This window comes from Balaenoptera physalus (assembly GCF_965194825.1).
Source record: "Balaenoptera physalus genome assembly, chromosome: 2".
Lineage (NCBI taxonomy): Eukaryota > Metazoa > Chordata > Mammalia > Artiodactyla > Balaenopteridae > Balaenoptera > Balaenoptera physalus.
This window is the reverse complement of record NC_138883.1, coordinates 48,862,293-48,881,886: the sequence shown is the minus strand read 5'-3', so window position 1 is coordinate 48,881,886 and position 19,594 is coordinate 48,862,293. Positions and strand designations below refer to the sequence as shown.

The window sequence follows — 19,594 nt, the reverse complement described above, 5'->3', positions numbered from 1 at the left end:
AAATCTTCCGGCCATATTTTTAAGAGAATTGTTTTCTATTAGTTATAAGAGCTACTTATGTATTCTGGATTTAAGTCTTTAATCAGAGAAGTGTTTTAAAAATAGTTTTCTCAGTCTGAGGGTTGCCTTGTCATTTTTATGTGATTTTCAAAGAGCAGAATTTTTAATTATAAAGAAGTTCAATTTATTTTTTAATGTGTCATGGTTTTATGTGCCCTAAGAAACCCAAGATCACAGAGATCTTCTTCTAGAAGTTTCTGTAAGTTTTATAGTTTTAGCTTTTACATTTGGATCTGTAATCCTTTCAAAGTAATTTTTATATATGCATTGAGGTCATTTTTTTCCTTAAGGATATCTAATTATTCCAGCACCACTTATTGAGAGTTCATTCTCTCGCTGAATTGCCTTGGCGCCTTTGTCAAAAATCAAATGACTTTTTATGTATGGCTCAATTTCTGGACTATTTGTCCTATTCCATTGATCTATATGTCCTATTCCATTGATCTATATGTCCGTCTCTAGGCCAATATTATACTGTTTTGATTACTGTTCGTATGCTTTATAATAAGGCTAACAGTCAGCTAGTAAGTCCTCCAACTTTGAATGTGAGTAGTGAGAGCAGACATCCTTGCCTTGTTTCCAGTATTAGGGGAAAACCATTCAATCTTTCACCATTAAGTATAATATTAGCTGTAGGCTTTTCATAAACTGTCATGACTTCTTACACTCTTGGAGCAAATAATTTCCACATTGTAGACATATTAATTCAATTGGAAGATGTTTTCGAAAGACTCTTTAGAGGGAATTTCAGGATTTTATCTCCTGAATTTCCTGAGACTTTTACTGAAGTTGCAAAGCCAATAGATAACTTACAACTTTCCAAATCTTATATCTGAAAAAGAATTCTCATCCAGCTTTCCCTAGAAAGCCCATGACTAGGACCAACACCATGTTTTCTTAATTCACTCTTCCAAATGAGAAAGTCATGAAGGGAAAGAGGTACTTCTCTCCTAATGACTTTTTGAACGCTTGAATAGTTTTGCCTCTGGATCTAAGATGAGATGATTCCAAGGCAATTGTTGGCAAAATACAGCCTTTTTTTGGTAGGGTTAAGGGAGTAAAATGGCAATGATGCACTATTGGTTTTACACAACTGTCCCGTCAGGAGTGATGGCTGAGACCTTGGAATAGGCTGCTCATCTGGTTTCTCCAGGATAAAAGTCTATAGGTCAGCCTCAGAACTAGTTGCCTTTCCAGCATGATTAGAGCCATATAAAAAAATCAGTCCTGAGCAGAGGTAGGGTGGTTTCTGTTTTTTGTTTGTTTGATTGGTTTGCTTGTTTGTTTTTAACTCTAACCTTCAAGGCTGAGCTGTGGTTCCATTTTTCATGGAGGATTAACCCTGTTAGTGTAGGGCAAGGTGTAATTCTGATTTCCTTCCTCCACACCCTTTAAAAACCAGACTTGAAGTCTTTCTCACAGCATTAGGGGATGATTACTGTAAGAAGGAATGCTCTCTTTTGGCAGTATGCAGGGGGAATGCACAGCACAGAACCAGAAAATCCAATGAACAGGTAGGTCAAATGGGCTATTTAGTGACTTACTCTATTGGGTTTTGTTGACTTCACACACCAAGGAGCCCAGAGGTTCACTGTTCAGTGGCTTTTCTTTCTATTCCCTTTGGAATATGTGGGTAATAATTGAGTAGACCTTGGTTTTTATCTTATTTCAAAACCCTAGTTGAGAAGAGTTCCAGAAATAAGGCCTGTGTATTAGTATATGGGAAATAGAATGTTAGTACATAGGTAAGTACCACTGGAAAATCAGATTTCACACTTGATAGAACTGGCAAATTCATGGTAGTTGTCTTCCAGAAGCTAAGGGAATTCAACACTGGATGGCAGGTAGAGGAGAGCCAGCTTCTGATCGATGATTCCCTTGGGAAAAACCTAAGACCGCAGCCCTGGCTCCCAGTGGAGTTCCCCATAGCAATCTTAACAGTCTTGGATTCATGTTTCTCCAGAATGACACAAGCCACTTCTCTCTCCTTAGAGTAGATTGGCTAATAATTTGATGATGCCCCAGAGGAATGGGGTGGGGGGGGTGGGGGGGAGGAAGTGGGTGGCAAGATGTTTTTAAAGTTTAGATTGTTAGTCTCTGGTTAATGGTAACTGAAAGCTTTGTTAGGAATGAGTGTCTTTTAATGTGTTGGAGATGTATCCCTGCATGACAATAGCAATGATAAATATTTTGTAAAGCTATAGTAAAGAAGTCATACATATATCTAAAAAAGACAAAAACTAATTCAAAAAGATACATGCACCCCAGTGTTCATAGCAGCACTATTTACAATAGCCAAGACATGGAAGCAACGTATAAGCGTCCACTGACAGATGAATGGATAAAGAAGATGTGGTACACACACACACACACACACACACACACACGTACATACACACACAATGGAATATTACTCAGCCATAGAAAAGAATGAGATAATGCCTTTTCCAGCAACATGGATGGACCTAGAGATTATCATACTAAGTGAGGTAAGTCAGACAGAGAAAGACAAATATATAATATCAATTATATGTGGAATCTAAACAAAATGGTAAAAATAACTTATTTACAAAGTAGAAACAGATTCACAGACATAGAAAACGAAACCATGGTTACCGAAGGGGAAAGGGGTGGGATAAATTAGGAGTTTGGGATTAATAGATACACACTACTATATATAAAATGGATAAACAACAAGGATTTACTATATAGCAACGAGAAGTATATTCAATATCTTATAATAACCTATACTGGAAAAGAATCTGAAAAAGAATATATATATAAAAATAACTGAATCGCTTTGCTGTACACCTGCAACTATCACAAAATGGTAAATCAACTATATGTACTTCAGTTTAAAAAAAAGAAGCCATATATAAAACAAACATTTATCATTTCCCTTAAGGATTTTTCAAACTGTAAATCAGAGTTCTAAGGAGGGTTTTTGATGATTAAAATAATCATTATTTTTCTCTGACTTTTTAAATTGGTATTTTCAGACGTCTTTTATACTTATGTGACAGTTTTGTTTCTAACTTACATATTCACAGCCAAACCCCTAAAGGAATGTTAAATAAGACTTTTGTAGCATTATAAAGCCCCGTTAGAATGTCCAGAGGAATCTTTTACTTGGAAGTCTGTAGACTGTGCTTTTGATCTTTTACTGTAGAGGGTGCCTGGCCCTGTGAGTCTCACTGCATACCATTCTGCACGTTTGACACATGCACAGTATGTGTACGTGTGTGAGGGTGTGTCCAGGTAATGCTGCTTATTTGGGTGTGTCCGGTTAAAACAATTTCAGTCCATAATTTATATGTATAAGTGTAAAAATTGGATCCTTAGCATTTCAAAGTCTTTTTCTGGCTTCATAAACTTTTTTTTTTAACATATAATTCTACAACTATTAGGATAAAAGGCAGGTTTTACTAGCATTTGGGTATGTTTACTTTAGTGAATCATTTTAACATGTTTCTTAACTTTCTATTTAAATATATGAAATATGAACTCTGAAAAGAGACTAGTTTAAATTGTTTTCTACGCATGGGAGTTTTTGAATAGAACTTAGAGAAGAAAAATTCTGGAAGGAAAACACACCAGCTGCCTAAAACTACCTGGTATCATCTTGGCCCAGTCATTCTCTCTAAGTGTCAGTTTCTTAACCTATAAAATTAAGGATTTGGACTGAACCATCTTGAAGATCTGATTCAGTGGTAAGGTTTTCATTTGATTGTACTTTATTGCATTACTTTTTCATTTAGTAGTAGATAGAAACCCATGCATAATCCACTGTCGACTTAAAGGAAAACACACAATATGAGAGTTGTGAGTTTAAGTTTTATTCAGTTAAGTTTTATTCTCACTGGGGACTATATAGCCCAGGAAACAGCCACTCAGTGGCTCTGAGTTAACTGCTCCAAAGAGGTAGGGGAGGAGCCAGTATGTATATGAATTTTGGGGCTAGGAAATACAGGTAGTCAAGCATACATCTTGGTAAAAGATTACTACTAATCACAAAGAACAGATAATCACAAGTTAATGATTCTAGTGCTTTTCTATGTATGGGAAGATGCAAGAAGCTGGGGTCTTTGAAATTCTTCCTGAGATTTGCATCTAACTATCTAGGAGCTTGTTTATCTAAAGCACAGAATGCCTCATCCTGTTTTTTCATCCTGAATTCCTTTCAAGATGCATTGTTGGTTAGTGACTACGTGGGTTGTGACTTAACCCTTGTATAACTGGTTGTTACATATCTTTTTAAAGTTTAATCAGTAGTATGTGATTATTCACAGCATTTTAACATCAGTACCTCTGACTTTAACTTTTCTAAATTGCAAAATAACACACATAGAATGTCTATGTGCATTTTAGAATAGAATTGCGAAATACACACATAGAATGTCTATGTGCATTTTAAACAGTAATAGTTATAAAAGAACACCATTGTATTTACCACGAAGCTTAAGAAAAAGACTATTTCTGTAGCACCTTTGAAGTCCCTGACCCTTTCCTGAAGACATTCCCTACCTCAGCCTCCCCCGCCCCTCAGTACCACTATTACAATTTTGAGGTTAATTGTTCGTTTCCCTTTCTTTATAGTCTCACCGAATATATATGTGTCCCTAAATGAATCATTGTTTGGTTGCCCGTTTCTGAACTTGTTATTCATAGAAAAGAATCATAGCGTATATAGTCTTCTGCAACTTGACTTTTTTTGTTCAACACTGTTTTTGAAATTCATACTTGTTCATGTGTAGCTGTAGTTCATTAATGTTCGGTGCTGAATTGTGTTAATGTACCGTACTTTATTTACCTATTCTACTGCCAGTGGACTTCTGCATTTCCAGCTTGTATGTTTATTTCATTCTTGTTATTAAGAACCATTTCATGACACGTAAAATCCTTTTGCAGTGTTATAAGAAAGCTAGCAGCTTCCCAAACGCTTAATTCAATCTTTAAAGAGCTCCATATATTACCACCAGATAATGAGAATTTCACAGCAAAATTATTATCTAGAAAGATGCAGTTCTGTGTCAGAGGGAATTGAATGCAACTCCCATGAATGAAGGAATCAGAGATTTCATTGTGGAAATTAGAAGCAGATGCTTCTAAGTTGGAGGATTTTCCCTGAGAACAGCACTTTTTGTTGGCGATGTCATGCTAGAAATTCATCTTGGTTGAAAGGAATTTTTGCCCTGGTTGCTAAACCGATATGACTTTTGAATACAGATGGCTATGAAAAAATGAAGTTTCAGTGGTTTAAAATTTATGAATTTTTACCATTGCCTTTGTTCTTCTTGTTGGTTGCTTATCTAGCATCTGCCTTCATCTCCCAACTTCCCATGTTTTTGTTTTGATGTCCATGTACTTCAGGGGAAGTTGATCCCACCTCTAGCTCTGGAGGTGGGCCCTGGGAGGCTTCAGCTCATCTAACTATTCCATGCTCCTGCCCAGTGATAGGGGGCTTGTAGCCTAAGACATCCAGTCAGAGTGAGTATCAGTACTCTTGTTTGCCTCTACATTCTGGTTGATTTGGCTACTCTGAGAGATGCCAGCCCTGAAGTGGAGTGATTCCAAGGTGCCAGGAAGAAACTTGGTCCTGGATGACATGTTAAACTACTACATCAAACCAGCCACAGGCTTACCCATCCTACTTCTAGGCTTCCAGTTACTTTAATTTTTATAAATTCCCCTTATATCATTTAACTAGTTTAACTATCAGTAGTTAACACTTATATAGTGTCTACCATATGCCTTATAACTCCCTTTAAAGTAGATACAGTTATTATTTCCATTCTAAAGATATGGAAGCTGAGATGTAGCGAGGTGAAGGGACTTGTCCAAGGTCATACAGCTAGTAAACAGTCAAAGAGTCCAACCCAGGCAATGTGGCTTCAGAGTCCAAGTTCAATTTGGATATCTTGGGTAATTGCAACTTAGTGCATCCCAACGAATGTATCTTTATATATGTTTGCTTAACCTGATACACGTGGAGAAAGTTGGCTTAACCTGATACACATGGAGACCTTCCTAAAAACTGTACTTTGTTGACAGTATTGACATTACGTTTGTCCACTAAATTTAAAGACAAGAAAAAAGGTGCCCTCTTTCACCTATAATTAACATACAGAAAATATTCAGGAAGCTGTGACCAATACTGACTCCCATTGCTGGGGTGAGGGGAGTGCTTCTTAAGGAACCTAATTTTAATCTTAATTTTTAGGGAATTCATTCACATTTCGGGTGACTTTCTAAATAATTTAGGCAACATACCTTACTGGGTGCCTGTTACAGACCCAGTACTACTCCAGGCATTAGAAACATAGAGATGCTGGCAGAGCCTATCCTTGAGGAGCTTCCAGTGCTCTTTGGGGAGACAGACTTGCCAACAAGTACAAAGGTGATAAAAGTGCAGGAGAAACGCCCCTCAGCTGCCTACTGATGTGGAGACGTGCTTCACAGACCAGTGTCTTGAGTTTTCCAGGGAGAATGAAGATTCTTTGCTTTTGTTCTTTTGGAGGTGGGTGGAATAATAGGCAAGGGAGGATATTATAGGCAGAGGAAACACCATGGTCAAAAGCATGGAAATATGAGAGCCAAGACTTGTTCAGGGAACCATAAAGAAAAGAATTTCATTAATATATAAAACGTGAGTTGGAGAATGGCCACACTGAGGAAAGAGGGGACCTGATGGTGAAAGATTGCTGTGCCTCAGAGTTCAGATGCTATCCTGTGGAGGTGCTGTAGCCCTGAAGAATGTGAGCTGGGGTGTGATATGCAAGATCGGATGTACAGTTTAACGAGGTCACCCTGGCAGCATTGCGGGGGTGGTAGATTTAAACAATGAGAAAAGACAGAACATTGAGAAATCCAAGTGAGAACACAATGAGGAGGTATGGCGGGGGAGAAAGCCACTAGAATGATAGACTAGACAGAAGGAAGGGGTTTTTTTTCCTTACTAAGGTTATTTTTTAAATGTATATATAGCAACTAAATCTATCCCAACCTTTCAACCATTGAGGATCACTTGTTATCCTTCTCTCCCACCTTCCTTGGCTTTAGATTTGGAAAAATTGTCTGTCAAAATAAATTTAAGTCATTTGTTTTCAGTTTTTTAATCTGGCAGGTAAAACTAATTGTGCTATGAAAATAAGCACTTAAAAATGACATTAGGGCTTCCCTGGTGGCACAGTGGTTGAGAGTCTGCCTGCCAATGCAGGGGACACGGGTTCGAGCCCTGGTCTGGGAGGATCCCGCATGCCGCGGAGCAACTAAGCCTGTGCGCCACAACTACTGAGCCTGCGCGTCTGGAGCCTGTGCTCCGCAACGAGAGAGGCCGCGATGGTGAGGGGCCCGCGCACCGCGATGAGGAGTGGCCCCCACTTGCCGCAACTGGAGAAAGCCCTCGCACAGAGACTAGGATCCAGCACAGCCATAAATAAACAAATAAAAAATAAAAATAAAGGAATTCCTTTAAAAAAAAAGTAAAATAAATATCCTTCTTTAAAAAAAAAAAATGACATTAAAGTTACTTAAGTGAATGCTCTTTTAACTTCCTTTGAGATATCACCATGGGTACATATGCCAATTTTATTAGACTTTTTGAAATATTTAAAATAACTCTAAAGCTTCCCATTACTTCTTTTATGAACTTCAGGAGGGAAGCCATTGTAATTGTTGATTAAAAGAATTATGCTTATAACTGTTCTGTTTAGGGAGAGTATACCAGAATGGTGCTTTGCAGAAATATGTTTTTTTTTTTTTTTTTTTAAAGAGCAGGTGATATACAAGCTGGCTTTTTTTTATTTTTATTTTTATTTATTTAAACACTATTTTATTTATTTATGGCTGTGTTGGGTCTTCACTTCCGTGCGAGGGCCTTCTCCAGTTGTGGCAAGTGGGGGCCACTCCTCATCACGGCGCGCGGGGCCCTCTCACTATCGCGGCCTCTCCAGACGCGCAGGCTCAGTAATTGTGGCCCACGGGCCCAGCCGCTCCGCGGCACGCGGGATCCTCCCAGACCAGGGCCCGAACCCGTGTCCCCCGCACTGGCAGGCAGACTCTCAACCACTGCGCCACCAGGGAAGCCCCAGAAATATGTTTTTAACCTCAAGCGTTTAAAAAAAAAAAGTGGTGGTTTTATTTCCCTAGGTATCACTGGTATCATTACCCTTTGCTTTGCCTCTATAATTGAGTGAATAAAGTGAGTATGGTCATAGAAAATAATGTCAAAGAAGGGGAAAATTCAAAGATCTGGGAGTCAGAATACCACAGTGTGCAAAACCATTGCCAGAGCTAGAGGAGGTGATTGGTTGCATTAACTTAGAACACAACTTTGAAAAAAACAACCCACTGTATGATGTCCTAATGAGCCAGAAGCCTCTCAGGGTACTGAAGAAAGTGCCTTAAGATGCAGGGGAGCTCCAAGACCTGATGTCATCCATCTGGCCTTTGCTGGGGCGGGGGGTGCGCAGGCCTCTCTCCTGCCTCCCCTCCCGGGGCCTTAACTGTGTCGCTTTCCACCCTTGCAGTTCTTCCTTCTCCCAACCGCATACAAGTCATTCCTTTCCCTCCATGAAATTAGCCTGAATGCTGCACTCCGCTCAGGTCTCAGTCTTTTCTCAAATCCCACAACCATTATGTTACCGCAGTTTAGCATTTAACTTAAAATACAATTGTATTACTTTCTATTGTTTCTACTGTTAATTTCAGCTCTTCAGAGAGATTATAAGGTCTCTAAGGGCCAGAATTTAGAAATGGTATGAGAGACAAAAAGTAGTAAACTTTAACAAAGTGTTATAGGACTCAAATGCCAGTTGGCTTATGATTGTTCACGGACTAACAGAATATTTGCAATCTTTTTCTTTCTTTCTTTTCTCCCTACCTCTTAGATTTAGAGGCTTTCTTTACTTTATTCCTGCAAGTTCTGTTCTAAAAACATATAGTGAAACAGGGTAATTTTTGGCTGTAGTGGGTATTTGTGATTTGGGGGGAATGTGCTCAGTAAATGGTGTTTTTTATTATTGATGTTAGTTTTTTTTAATTAATTAATTAATTATTTATTTATTTATTTTGGCTGTGTTGGTACTTTGTTTCTATGAGAGGGCTCTCTCTAGTTGTGGCAAGCGGGGGCCACTCTTCATCGCCATGCGCGGGCCTCTCACCATCGCGGCCTCTCTTGTTGCGGAGCACAGGCTCCAGACGCGCAGGCTCAGCAATTGTGGCTCACGGGCCCAGCTGCTCCGCGGCATGTGGGATCTTCCCAGACCAGGGCTCGAACCCGTGTCCCCTGCATTGGCAGGCAGACTCTCAACCACTGCACCACCAGGGAAGCCCTGATGTTATTTTTGATATAAAATAATTTACTAATCCATTGCTGTTGTTAGACTATTTAGATTTTTTTTTCCAGTTTTTACTCTGATGGATAATGGTTCCTTAAGTACATTTGATCAAAAGTGTGGTGCTCTGTTTGAATTATTTCCTTCTTATACATTTCCCAAGGTTGGCTTACTGGGTCGAAAGGTATGAACATTTTTAGGCTTCCTACTAGAGTCATGTTGGTCACAGTGATTTACAATGCTAACTACAGCTTATGAGTACATCCATTTCACTCATTTTTCTCCTTATTTCAATACAAAGCTTCCTTGCCTATCTTTCTTATATTCTCCCTTGTCTATAGCCAAGGACTAGGCATATAATTTTATTCATTAGAGTATGATAAGCATTACTTGGCACCAGTTCAAGTCCACTTTAATTGGAAGGTTCTTTTCCATTCCCAGCCTCAAGGTGCAGCAAATCTCATTGGTTAAATACAAAAATGAAATAATTTATTAGCTACTAACAGGAGAAAAATACTATGTCTTGCAAAACTCAAGATATGATTAATGACAGAATAGATCGATTAGAACCAACACATATTACCAAAAAGCAATTCCTCCACTTGCTTTCCATGATAGGAATTCAGTAACATTACCTAGTAGTAAATGAGTAACCCAATTAATAATCTTCCCAACAATTCCATTTCAGAGGTGAGAAAAATGGACACAAGGAAGTAAAGAGACTTGCCCAAGGGCATCCAAGTGGCAGGTGTCAGAGCTGGCAACCAAATCTGAGCAGTCAGGCTCCAGAGTCCAAGCTTAAGCAGCACATTATATTGCCTCTTTCCTAACTTAAACTTTCCATTGATTCAATAGCTACATTTCACGTGTAGTTGTCACTTGTATTATATGTACATATTTACATACATATGCCATTTATGTAAAAATATATATGTATACTTACATATTTAAAATAGATAAATACATATATTTACATATCTTCAAACTTTTCATACAATAACTATATATTATAGTAACTGCATTTCAAGTGACATACACAGCTATTTATGTAGTGTGTGTAGTGTAATAATGTTACAGTCAGGTTATGGTCCATACTAGACTGCATTTGGTAATTAGCTTAATGATTTTCCCCTTACCAATTTTTGCAAAATTGCTACAACTATACTATAAACTGACCAATTCCGAAATTATATATCAACGATACTTTCTAGCTATTTTGTTTGCAGAAAAAGCATTTTTTTGCAGTTACTGTAATTTATTATAAGTGGAAAACATAATAAAAGCATGTTCAGCACAATTCTGTAAAAACACATAGTGGTCTTTAATAAGAGAGGATTATTCACCCACAAATTAGTATTCCAGATGAGATATTCTCTTGTTGCTGAAAATTACTGTTATGAATTAACTGCCCTGTATACTTTGTTTGCCTTGAATGAATTTATGCATTATACCCATAAATCACTTGCTGTATGTAATGATCTTAGAGAATGATGGTATCTGACCAGCAACTCAACCACCTAAACTTTTCGTCTACTCAGATTTTTTTCCTGCCTCTCAGGTCTTCTCTGCTAATGGTGAATATTCATCACAGAGAATATTCTCCTTTGTTTTAGAATCGAGAAAAGCTTTAAAACTTAGGGCAATGTTTTTTTCAAGTAAATATTGATGTGGGTAGCCAGTGATAGTAGGCATTCAGTGAATTAATGAATGAATGTATCAAGCAGTATATCAGCTTGTTTGGATGGGCTGTATTCAGAAAGACTCATTCAGTTGCAAGTGGCAGAATTAGCTGAAGAGAATGAATAATTTATTCACTCACATATGGAAATTCCTAGGGGTAGTTTCTGGCTTCAGACACAGCTGGTTGTAGCAGCTCAAATGATGCAACGAGGATGCTTTCTGAGCTTTTCTTTCATCTGTGATGTCTTCCTCCTTCACGAAAGTTCTTAGCATGTAAAGATGATTGCCAGCAGCTCCAGGCTCATATCATTCTCACAAATAGCAATCCAAAGAGAGGAGCAGCCCTCTCCATTTGTATACTTTTTTATGGAGGAATTCTGGCCTTGCTTGAGTTATATGTTCTTCCTTTAGACCAAGCACTGTGACTGAAGATGACGTACCCTGTTTGGCCAGCCTTGAGTCACATCCCTACCCTTCCAGAGTAGAGTATACACTGTGATTGATAGCTCCACTAGAAATATCTGGGATGGGAGAGGGACACTCCCCAGTGGAGAGATGGTACCAAGCAGATGAAAACAGATGTTTTTTTACATTCCATCCTTTGGTCAACAAGCACACACATTTGAACCTATACACTCATACATACTTTCTCTTTTTCAATACGTAAAATTTCAGAGGAATTACCACCTTATATAATACAGCTGTCCTATTTACAACCAACAGTAGACTTGACTTCTCCACCCCAAATAGACATCCAAAGTTTAGCCCTGATGCTGCCTCTGGCTCTAAACTCTAGATCTCTAGGTGATATGTATTTTTGTCAATCAGTTGTAGATGTGTCTTCTCATGAGCTGGCAACTCATGACTGTTATTTTAACGAGCATTCCCCCAACAACCTGATATCTAGTACTTTATGTCCATTGTCTCATTTAATCTGACCAATAATCCTAGTAGGCCAGTAGTACGTATTTTACAGATGAAGAGTCAGGCTCACAGATTAGATTCCTTGCCCGAGTTCATACAGCTCTTATTGTAGAATCTAGGTAGGATTCAGGTTTGTCTGATTGGGGAGGTTAAGTCTATCTTCCTAATCAGTATTCTGTCCATATTGTCTCTAAACATCTGATGTTCAACCGTATGGGAGGTGATCTTCAGCTTTTCAGTCCCTCCTTTATCTACTAGAACAATGGTTAGAGGTGGGAAAGAGACAGAAACAAAAGAGTCTGATGGTCTTTCCAGAGGGTTTGGCTCCAGATAGCTGATAGATGTCAGCTACTTTCTTTTTTAGATAAAACAGTAACTGCAAAAGAGGCCATAAAATGTTCAATTTACTTACTCTTTTTAAAAAATATATATTTATTTATTTTTTTTTAATTTTTGGCTGTGTTGGGTCTTTGTTGCTGCGTGCGGGCTTTCTCTAGTTGCGGCGAGTGGGGGGGCCACTCTTCGTTGTGGTGCGCGGGATTCTCATTGTCGTGGCTTCTCTTGTTACGGAGCACGGGCTCTAGGCATGCAGGATTCAGTAGTTGTGGCACGCGGGCTCAGTAGTTGTGGCTCACAGGCTCTAGAGTGCAGGCTCAGTTGTGACGCACGGGCTTAGTTGCTCCGCGGCATGTGGGATTTTCCTGGGCCAGGGATCGAACCCGTGTCCCCTGCATTGGCAGGTGGATTTTTAACCACTGTGCCACCAGGGAAGCCGTACTTACTCTTAAAATTATATGAGGAAAATAATTCTGTGGATCCAAAATGACCCTTGTAAGCAAATGACTCTTACTTAAGAAAGAAAATATTCTCGTAATACAGAGAGCATACAGACAAATTGAAAATCAGGTATCACTTGTTTCCAGGTCAGTTTTTATATTTCTAGATACTGGGATCAAAATGTAGGACTCGCCAGCAACAAGTACCTGGTAATAATGGAAGTCTACTTACATGAGAAGTTTGGCAATATACTCCATTAAAAATTGAAGTTTCAAGAAGGCTAAACTTCAAAGTGGTTCTGAAGCTAGAGGCCATTAGACATTCAAGACGTTGAAAAATTTGATTTCAAGGTTCAATCCAGATTTCTGAGTTTGGAACTTAGTTGCAAACTAAGTTGCAAACTTAGTTCCAACTTTTAGTTGGAAAATGTTTATTTGGTAAGAATTATACTACTACTTAAAAAATAGCTGGATGGTAAAAGTAGCCCATAGTGACTCAATAAGGAAACTTGTTCTCAACAATTGGTTCTCAACAATGGGTGATTTTGCGCACAAGTTGACATTTGGCAATGTCTGGTGATATTTCGTGTTGTCACAGCTGGGGGGTGGGGGGATTCTCCCTGCATTTAGTGAGTAGAGACTAGAGATGCTGCTGAACATCCTGTAATGCACAGGACAGCCCCTCACTACAATGAGTATTTGGCCCCATAATGTCAGTAGTGCCAAGGTTAAGAAACCCTGCTGTATAATCTTCCTTGTCCAAGGACATGTGTGTAGTAAGCCAAACAACCCACTTTTAATGAGCATGTACTATGTGCCTGCCATTGGAGATTAAAATACACACACACACTCTCACACACACATACACACATAGCTAGTGACCCTGCTCTAAGAAGATCTGAATAGAGGAGATAGACAAGAAAAATAACAACTGCAAGTTACTGAGTCATCCATGAGGCAGAACTTTAACGGAGCATGAACTAGTCCAGGACCAGCTCAGATTCAAGAGAAGGGGAAACAGATCCCGCCTCTCCATGGGAAGCATGGCAAAGAGTTTTCAGTTTTCTTTAATATACCATAAGTACTAAACATCAGCACTTGGCACATAGTAAGTAAATGTTAGCCATAATTAGTGCCATTATTTTACCTTTTCTGAAGAGTAAGTGAGCCTTGGCATTTACTGTCCCTCTACTTGGAAAACTCTTCCCTGGGATGGATGGATGGATGAAAGGAAATAAGGAAAGGAGGAAGGGAGGGAGGGAATAAATTACATCCCTCTCTTAGTTCTGGTATCTGCTAAAACATCAACTTGTCAGAGATGCTTCCCCTAGTTACCGTGTATAAAATAGCAGTCCACACTACCACATTATCTTCACCAACTCTCTCACCTACTCTGGGTTTATTTTTCTTCATAGTACATGTCACCATCTACGTTATATTGTCTGTCTCCATTAGAGTGGAATATTTGTTTTGTTCATGGCTGTGTCCTCAGCACTTACAACAACACGTGACACATAGTAGGTGTTTAATGCATATATGCTGAATGAATGAATGAATAAGTGAACAACAACAACAAGCCAACTAATTTTACCAAAGGCATTTTGGTATCACTTTTAGGATACCATTCATGAAAAGACCATGTCCTTTTTTCCCAAAATGATCTTCGCTACAGTATTCGTATACCTAATGCTGTCATCTGTTATGTCTTTTCATAAGAAATGCCCATTGGAGTCTGTGTGCTCTTGGGAAGCAGGGACAATGTCATCATCTAAGCGTCTTGGCCCTGTTCTATCCCTAACTAGATGGTGAATTCATGGGTATAGGGGCACATCTTCTATTGCTTTTGTGTTCTGCTTTTCACCAAGTAACTACTACAGTGCTGTGTGTATAACTTGAGTTTCATTCATGTGTAGTGATTAAATTAAAAGATAGGGCTGTCTGCAATCCAGTTTTTCAAGATAATGTTTGCCTTATTTTTGTTAGGTAATAGAGATACCTTATTGACTGTTGAGATATGCCTATTAGCCATGCTTGCATTATAGTAATTTTCTTATCAAATTAACCACCTGTTCACTTTTTTTAGGGCGACAATCTCAGAATTGAGAATCCTCCTTTGCCTCCATTCAAAGTGAGACTATACATATTGTTTGGGTAGGAAGTTTCTGGTGACCTAGGGTTTTTTTTTTAATGAACTTTTTAACTTTAGAATACGTTTAGATATACAGGAGTTACAAAGATAGCACAGAGTTCCTCTATACCCGACAGGTACCCACTTTCCCTGTTGTTAACCTCTTACATGAGTGTGGAACATTTGTAATGAACCAGCATTGATACATTATAATGAACTAAAGCCCATACTTTTATTCCAGGGTGACCCAGTTTTAAAGGCTACATCCAATAATTTCTAAAAAATGAAAATCAATATTGAATGTCCATACTAGGCGGTAGCTTCCTGATTCTTAAAAGAAATGAAGTAACTTTGTAACCAGTGGGGCTTATCAGGAAGTAAGGAATTTACAATAATGTGGGTTTAAAATTCAAGTGGGGAAATCTTATAGCTTAACATTTTATTTGTAAGTTGGGTGTCTGTAAAGATGGCAGGATGGGGTTTGATCAGTATCTAAGCTGTTTTGTTGTTGTCTGGGAAATATGGTACTATAACATGGTTTGTTCTTCATAGATAATCTATCCCAAGATGATTGAACAGACAAGGGCTGCCCTGGAGTAGGAAATGTGCCCTCCTGGGACTGAGTCGGGATTTAGCTTAGGATACAGAATAAGTAGCCAATGGCTCAGAGGCTAAATTCTACGATTAAAATTGGTTTAAATTTAGTCGAATTCTTTCCCCCAGGACTCTCCAATTTAAGATTAAATCTTATACTGAAGCACATTAGAGATGTGGGTAGTTTGCTATTTCAGTGGAACCTTTTAATCAGCTTTAATGCAGGCCTGGGTAAAGTAAAATCTTAATACTATCTCTCTTTCAGGGCTTTTCTAGTTTGCTATCCTCAAAGCAGAAAAAGCAGCAATGAAGCAGCACCGCTTCTTAAAGACTCTGCTTTTATTAAATTTTCTTCAGTAATCCTCTTCTAGTCTTTTTTTTTTTAATACTGCACTATCTGAACCATAAACAAACTAGTAAATAAAAATCATGTCCATGAAATTTTAAAATTATTTTAATGAGGCTCTGGAAACATCCCAAAACTCAGAAGATATTTTTCCCTAGTTTATTTTTTAAATTCTAGAAATTAGGTCAGTAGAATTATCCCCCTTTAATTAGTTTAATTAGAAATGGAAAATTATATGAGTAACTCAATTTGAAGTATAGATTTGAATAATTATACTGAGATTAATATCATTTAAGGGTTTGAATTTAAACAAGTTACATTTAATCATAGCTTATAATTTCTTGAAAAGATTTTAATGTCAGAGAAGAGGCCTAAATGTTGGAATATATCAATTCATAGGGAAAAATTTTGCCATGAAATATAATATTTGACAATGAAATTGTTTCAGAACTGTATTTCTCAGGTGGTATGCCTGAGAATATTATTCTACAGGACCTTAATAGATTTTTCTTGGTGGGAGGGGGGAAATATTCTGAGCCCAAGTAAGTTTGAGAATTATTAAGTTAAATTTAAGAAGTTGCCCTTAGGACTTCTCAGAGCCTTCAGTGCTTTCTGAATTGCTAAGAGAGGGTATACAGGATATCCTGTTTCCTCACCTAGTTACATTTTTTAGGAAAATATTCTGAGTACACAAATTTGACCTGATTTAGGAATTCATACCTTTGAAAATGTTGAGGACTTTTTCTTTTTTAGTTATAGTGATGCTGTGTGCTATATTTCACATATGTTGCTTATCCCTAATTCTGTACCTCAAGATATTTTCCCAGTGTCTTCTATGAAGGTGTTATATCCAACCCTCTGCTCAGCAACTTCTTTCTGTTAGCTAAAGTGTTGTTTCCATATGTGACTGCATATCAGAAATACTTGGGGAGCTTGTTTAAAAGATTAAGATTCCTGGGCCCTGACCCTGGAGATTATGAGTCAGTAACAATGTCACTGTGCTCAGGATTCTGTATTTATTACAAACACCTAGGTGATTCTGATGCAGCCGACACTGGTCCTTCAATTGGTGTGTCGGAACTGTTAAACTAAAAGTGTGCGTTCTGCAGATGGACGATTGGATTTGGAGTGCAGTTAGTTTGTGGTCATAGAACACGTGGGCTAACCATCCCATACTGGAGAGAACTATAGCACTGACCTCTGGTGACCCTGTAGGGTGATGTACTGGCTCCAACCTAATGTGAAACAATTGCTATTATGCTTTAAGAAAAGCAGAATACTCCTAAGGGGCTTTTGGTCACCTTCCTAATAAGGAAATACTTACTGTATATGTTTTTACTTAGTTTGAGTAGCTCCCTTGTGGATGGTATTTCATTCATAGTTTAAAAAGAAATACTAGTTTATATTTACTAATGGTGCCATCTAAGAATATGTTCTGTCCTGTCTTCCTGCTGATAACAGATGGACATTGAACCTTAAGCATATAAGCCTCATGTATGCTTTGATTTATGTCAGCAGTGATAATAGCTCTTCTATTAAAACTGTATGGTTATACTTTCTGCCTGGAAATTCCTACATATCCTACAAATGTAGCTGGAAAGGAACAGTATAAATAATTACTAATAGTTTCACAGACAAATAGTCTTAACATACCTTGGTTGAATCGTGTTATATTAGCAATAATATATGAAACGCTAGACACATTCATTAAAAATAGGAAATATCCACCATTGTTTTAAAATTATTCTTCAAGGTCTTGCCAATGCAATGAGACATGAAGCAGAAATAAAAGTGTGATTATTGAAATTGGAGATAAAGTCTTCATTACTTGCAAACAAAATTGTATACACTGAAAATCTGAGAGAAGTTAAAAAATAAAATGACATGGTTTAATAAACTGATTACATATGAGAGGTATCCAAAATCCATGGTATACAAATACAGTTTATACAGTCATGTTATTTCTATGTATTATCTGGTTGGTGAAATAACATATAGAAAAATTAAGTTTGCATTGTCAAGTTAGAGAATCAGAAGAGAGAGCAGCACCGTAAAAACTCAGGAAGAAAAAAGTTGTAAGGAGGGCTTAACAACCTCGGTAAGTGTTGTACATAGAGAGATCAATCAAAATGAATCCTATGGATTCTCTTGATGGTCTGGAGATCACTGGCTTCCTGTAGCAAAGCCATGCTGGTGAAGAGAAGGAAGTGGAAGCCAGACCTCAGTGGTTGAAGAAGGAATATAATGTAAGAGCCAGGACATTTATTTGAGTTTGATTGTAATGGAAGAAAAAAAGAAAGAGATTGATAATTTTGTTGTTGTTGCAGTTTTGTCATTTTGTTTGTTTATTCCAGAACCCTTCATTTTCTCCCATGTGAGGCTGGAAACTTCTCAAAGGCAGGCTTCTGCTTATGTGAGCCCTGTAGCACACAGTACTGCCTTAAATGTAGAGGGTTTGTGTTTAATTCATGACTGTGAATAAAAGTTTTTTTTTTAATAGTTATTTTATTTATTTATTTTCCTTATATATTTTTTTGGTTGCGTTGGGTCTTAGTTGCGGCACACGGGATCTTCATTGAGACATTTGGGGTCTTTCATTATGGCGCTCAGCCTTCTCTCTAGTTGTGTCCTGTGGGTTTTCTCTCTCTAGCTGTGGCACGCCGGCTCCAGGGTGCGTGGGCTCTGTAGTTGAGGCACGCCGGCTCCAGGGCGCGTGGGCTCTGTAGTTTGCGGTACACGGGCTCTCTTGTTGAGGCACGTGAGTTCAGTAGTTGTGGCGCGCGAGCTTAGTTGCCTTGCGGCATATGGGACCTTAGTTCCCTGACCAGGGATTGAACCCGCGTCCCCTGCATTGGAAGGCGGATTCTTTACCACTGGACCCCCAGGGAAGTCCCTGAAAGTTTTAAAACACTTGATAGCGGGCAAAGCACAGAGTACGTTTCTGTGCATTCTCATTGATTAAGCGAGGGAGCCCTCACCGTGAGACGTGCTGTACCTGCGCCAACAAGACCAGCCGTGCTGCTGCTCCTCTCCTCGTCTCTCTCCTCGTCTCTCTCCTCCTCTCTCTCCTCCTCTCTCTCCTCACCAGCCTTACCGCCTTTATTCACAGCCTCCTTCTGGGCTTTTGTTACAGCTATGAAACCCACGTAGTCGAACGTCATGATGCTTCTTCTGTAGGGCGTGTGATGAGGAGCAGAGTTTGGCTTTGGAGTGCTCGGAACCAGAGGAATTGCCGAGGACTCGGAGCCCAGCCCTGATCCCTGGAGAGCCCACAACACAATGAACAAATTGAACTTCCATAACAACAGAGTCATGCAAGACCGCCGGAGTGTGTGTATTTTCCTTCCCAACGATGAATCTCTGAACATCATCATAAATGTGAGTAGATCCCACTTTAGAAATGTGTAAATGATGATGTTTTCCACCAGTGACCACATTCAAATTATGACTTGGCTAAGGATGAAATCATTACAGAATGAGACCATTAATAATGTGGGAGAATTGGGGTATTAAAGTGGTCTACACAGGTATAAACTTTGAATTATGGCTTAAGTTCAGCTGCTTTCAGCATGCTCTTGTCTGGTAAAATAAGAGAATTTTGGTTATTATATTATAGAAAAATGAACACTGCTATTTTTGAACCCTTATTGAAATATAATTTTTATGGATATCTGAGTTTGCCTTTTAAATACTTTTGAGTTGTCAACCTACACACATGAAATGGTAATACACAATTGCTAGCTTTTTAACA

At 38.5% G+C, this 19,594-nt stretch overlaps 2 protein-coding genes and 1 long non-coding RNA gene across 6 annotated transcripts in view; 1 reads left to right on the top strand and 2 right to left on the bottom strand.

The window, feature by feature from the left end:
- LOC309655611 (uncharacterized protein) overlaps nucleotides 1–19,594 on the bottom strand; it is a gene marked incomplete at its 3' end in the record, with an annotated part of 398,594 nt that overhangs the window by 26,022 nt on the left and 352,978 nt on the right. The window lies entirely within an intron of this gene.
- Nucleotides 1–19,594, bottom strand: part of LOC309654458 — a 595,613-nt gene that overhangs the window by 366,145 nt on the left and 209,874 nt on the right. The gene's annotated exons all lie outside the window — the stretch shown is intronic.
- Nucleotides 1–19,594, top strand: part of FRMD6 (FERM domain containing 6) — a 79,662-nt gene that overhangs the window by 25,768 nt on the left and 34,300 nt on the right. For 2 of the 4 annotated variants that reach the window (XM_082448403.1, XM_082448401.1), the window contains exon 2: nucleotides 18,977–19,221. In XM_082448403.1, coding sequence (XP_082304529.1) covers nucleotides 19,123–19,221 — 99 coding nt within the window. In that variant the 5' untranslated portion in view covers nucleotides 18,977–19,122. The remainder of the gene's footprint in view (nucleotides 1–18,976; nucleotides 19,222–19,594) is intronic. The other 2 variants (XM_082448404.1, XM_082448402.1) reach the window with 1 other exon arrangement.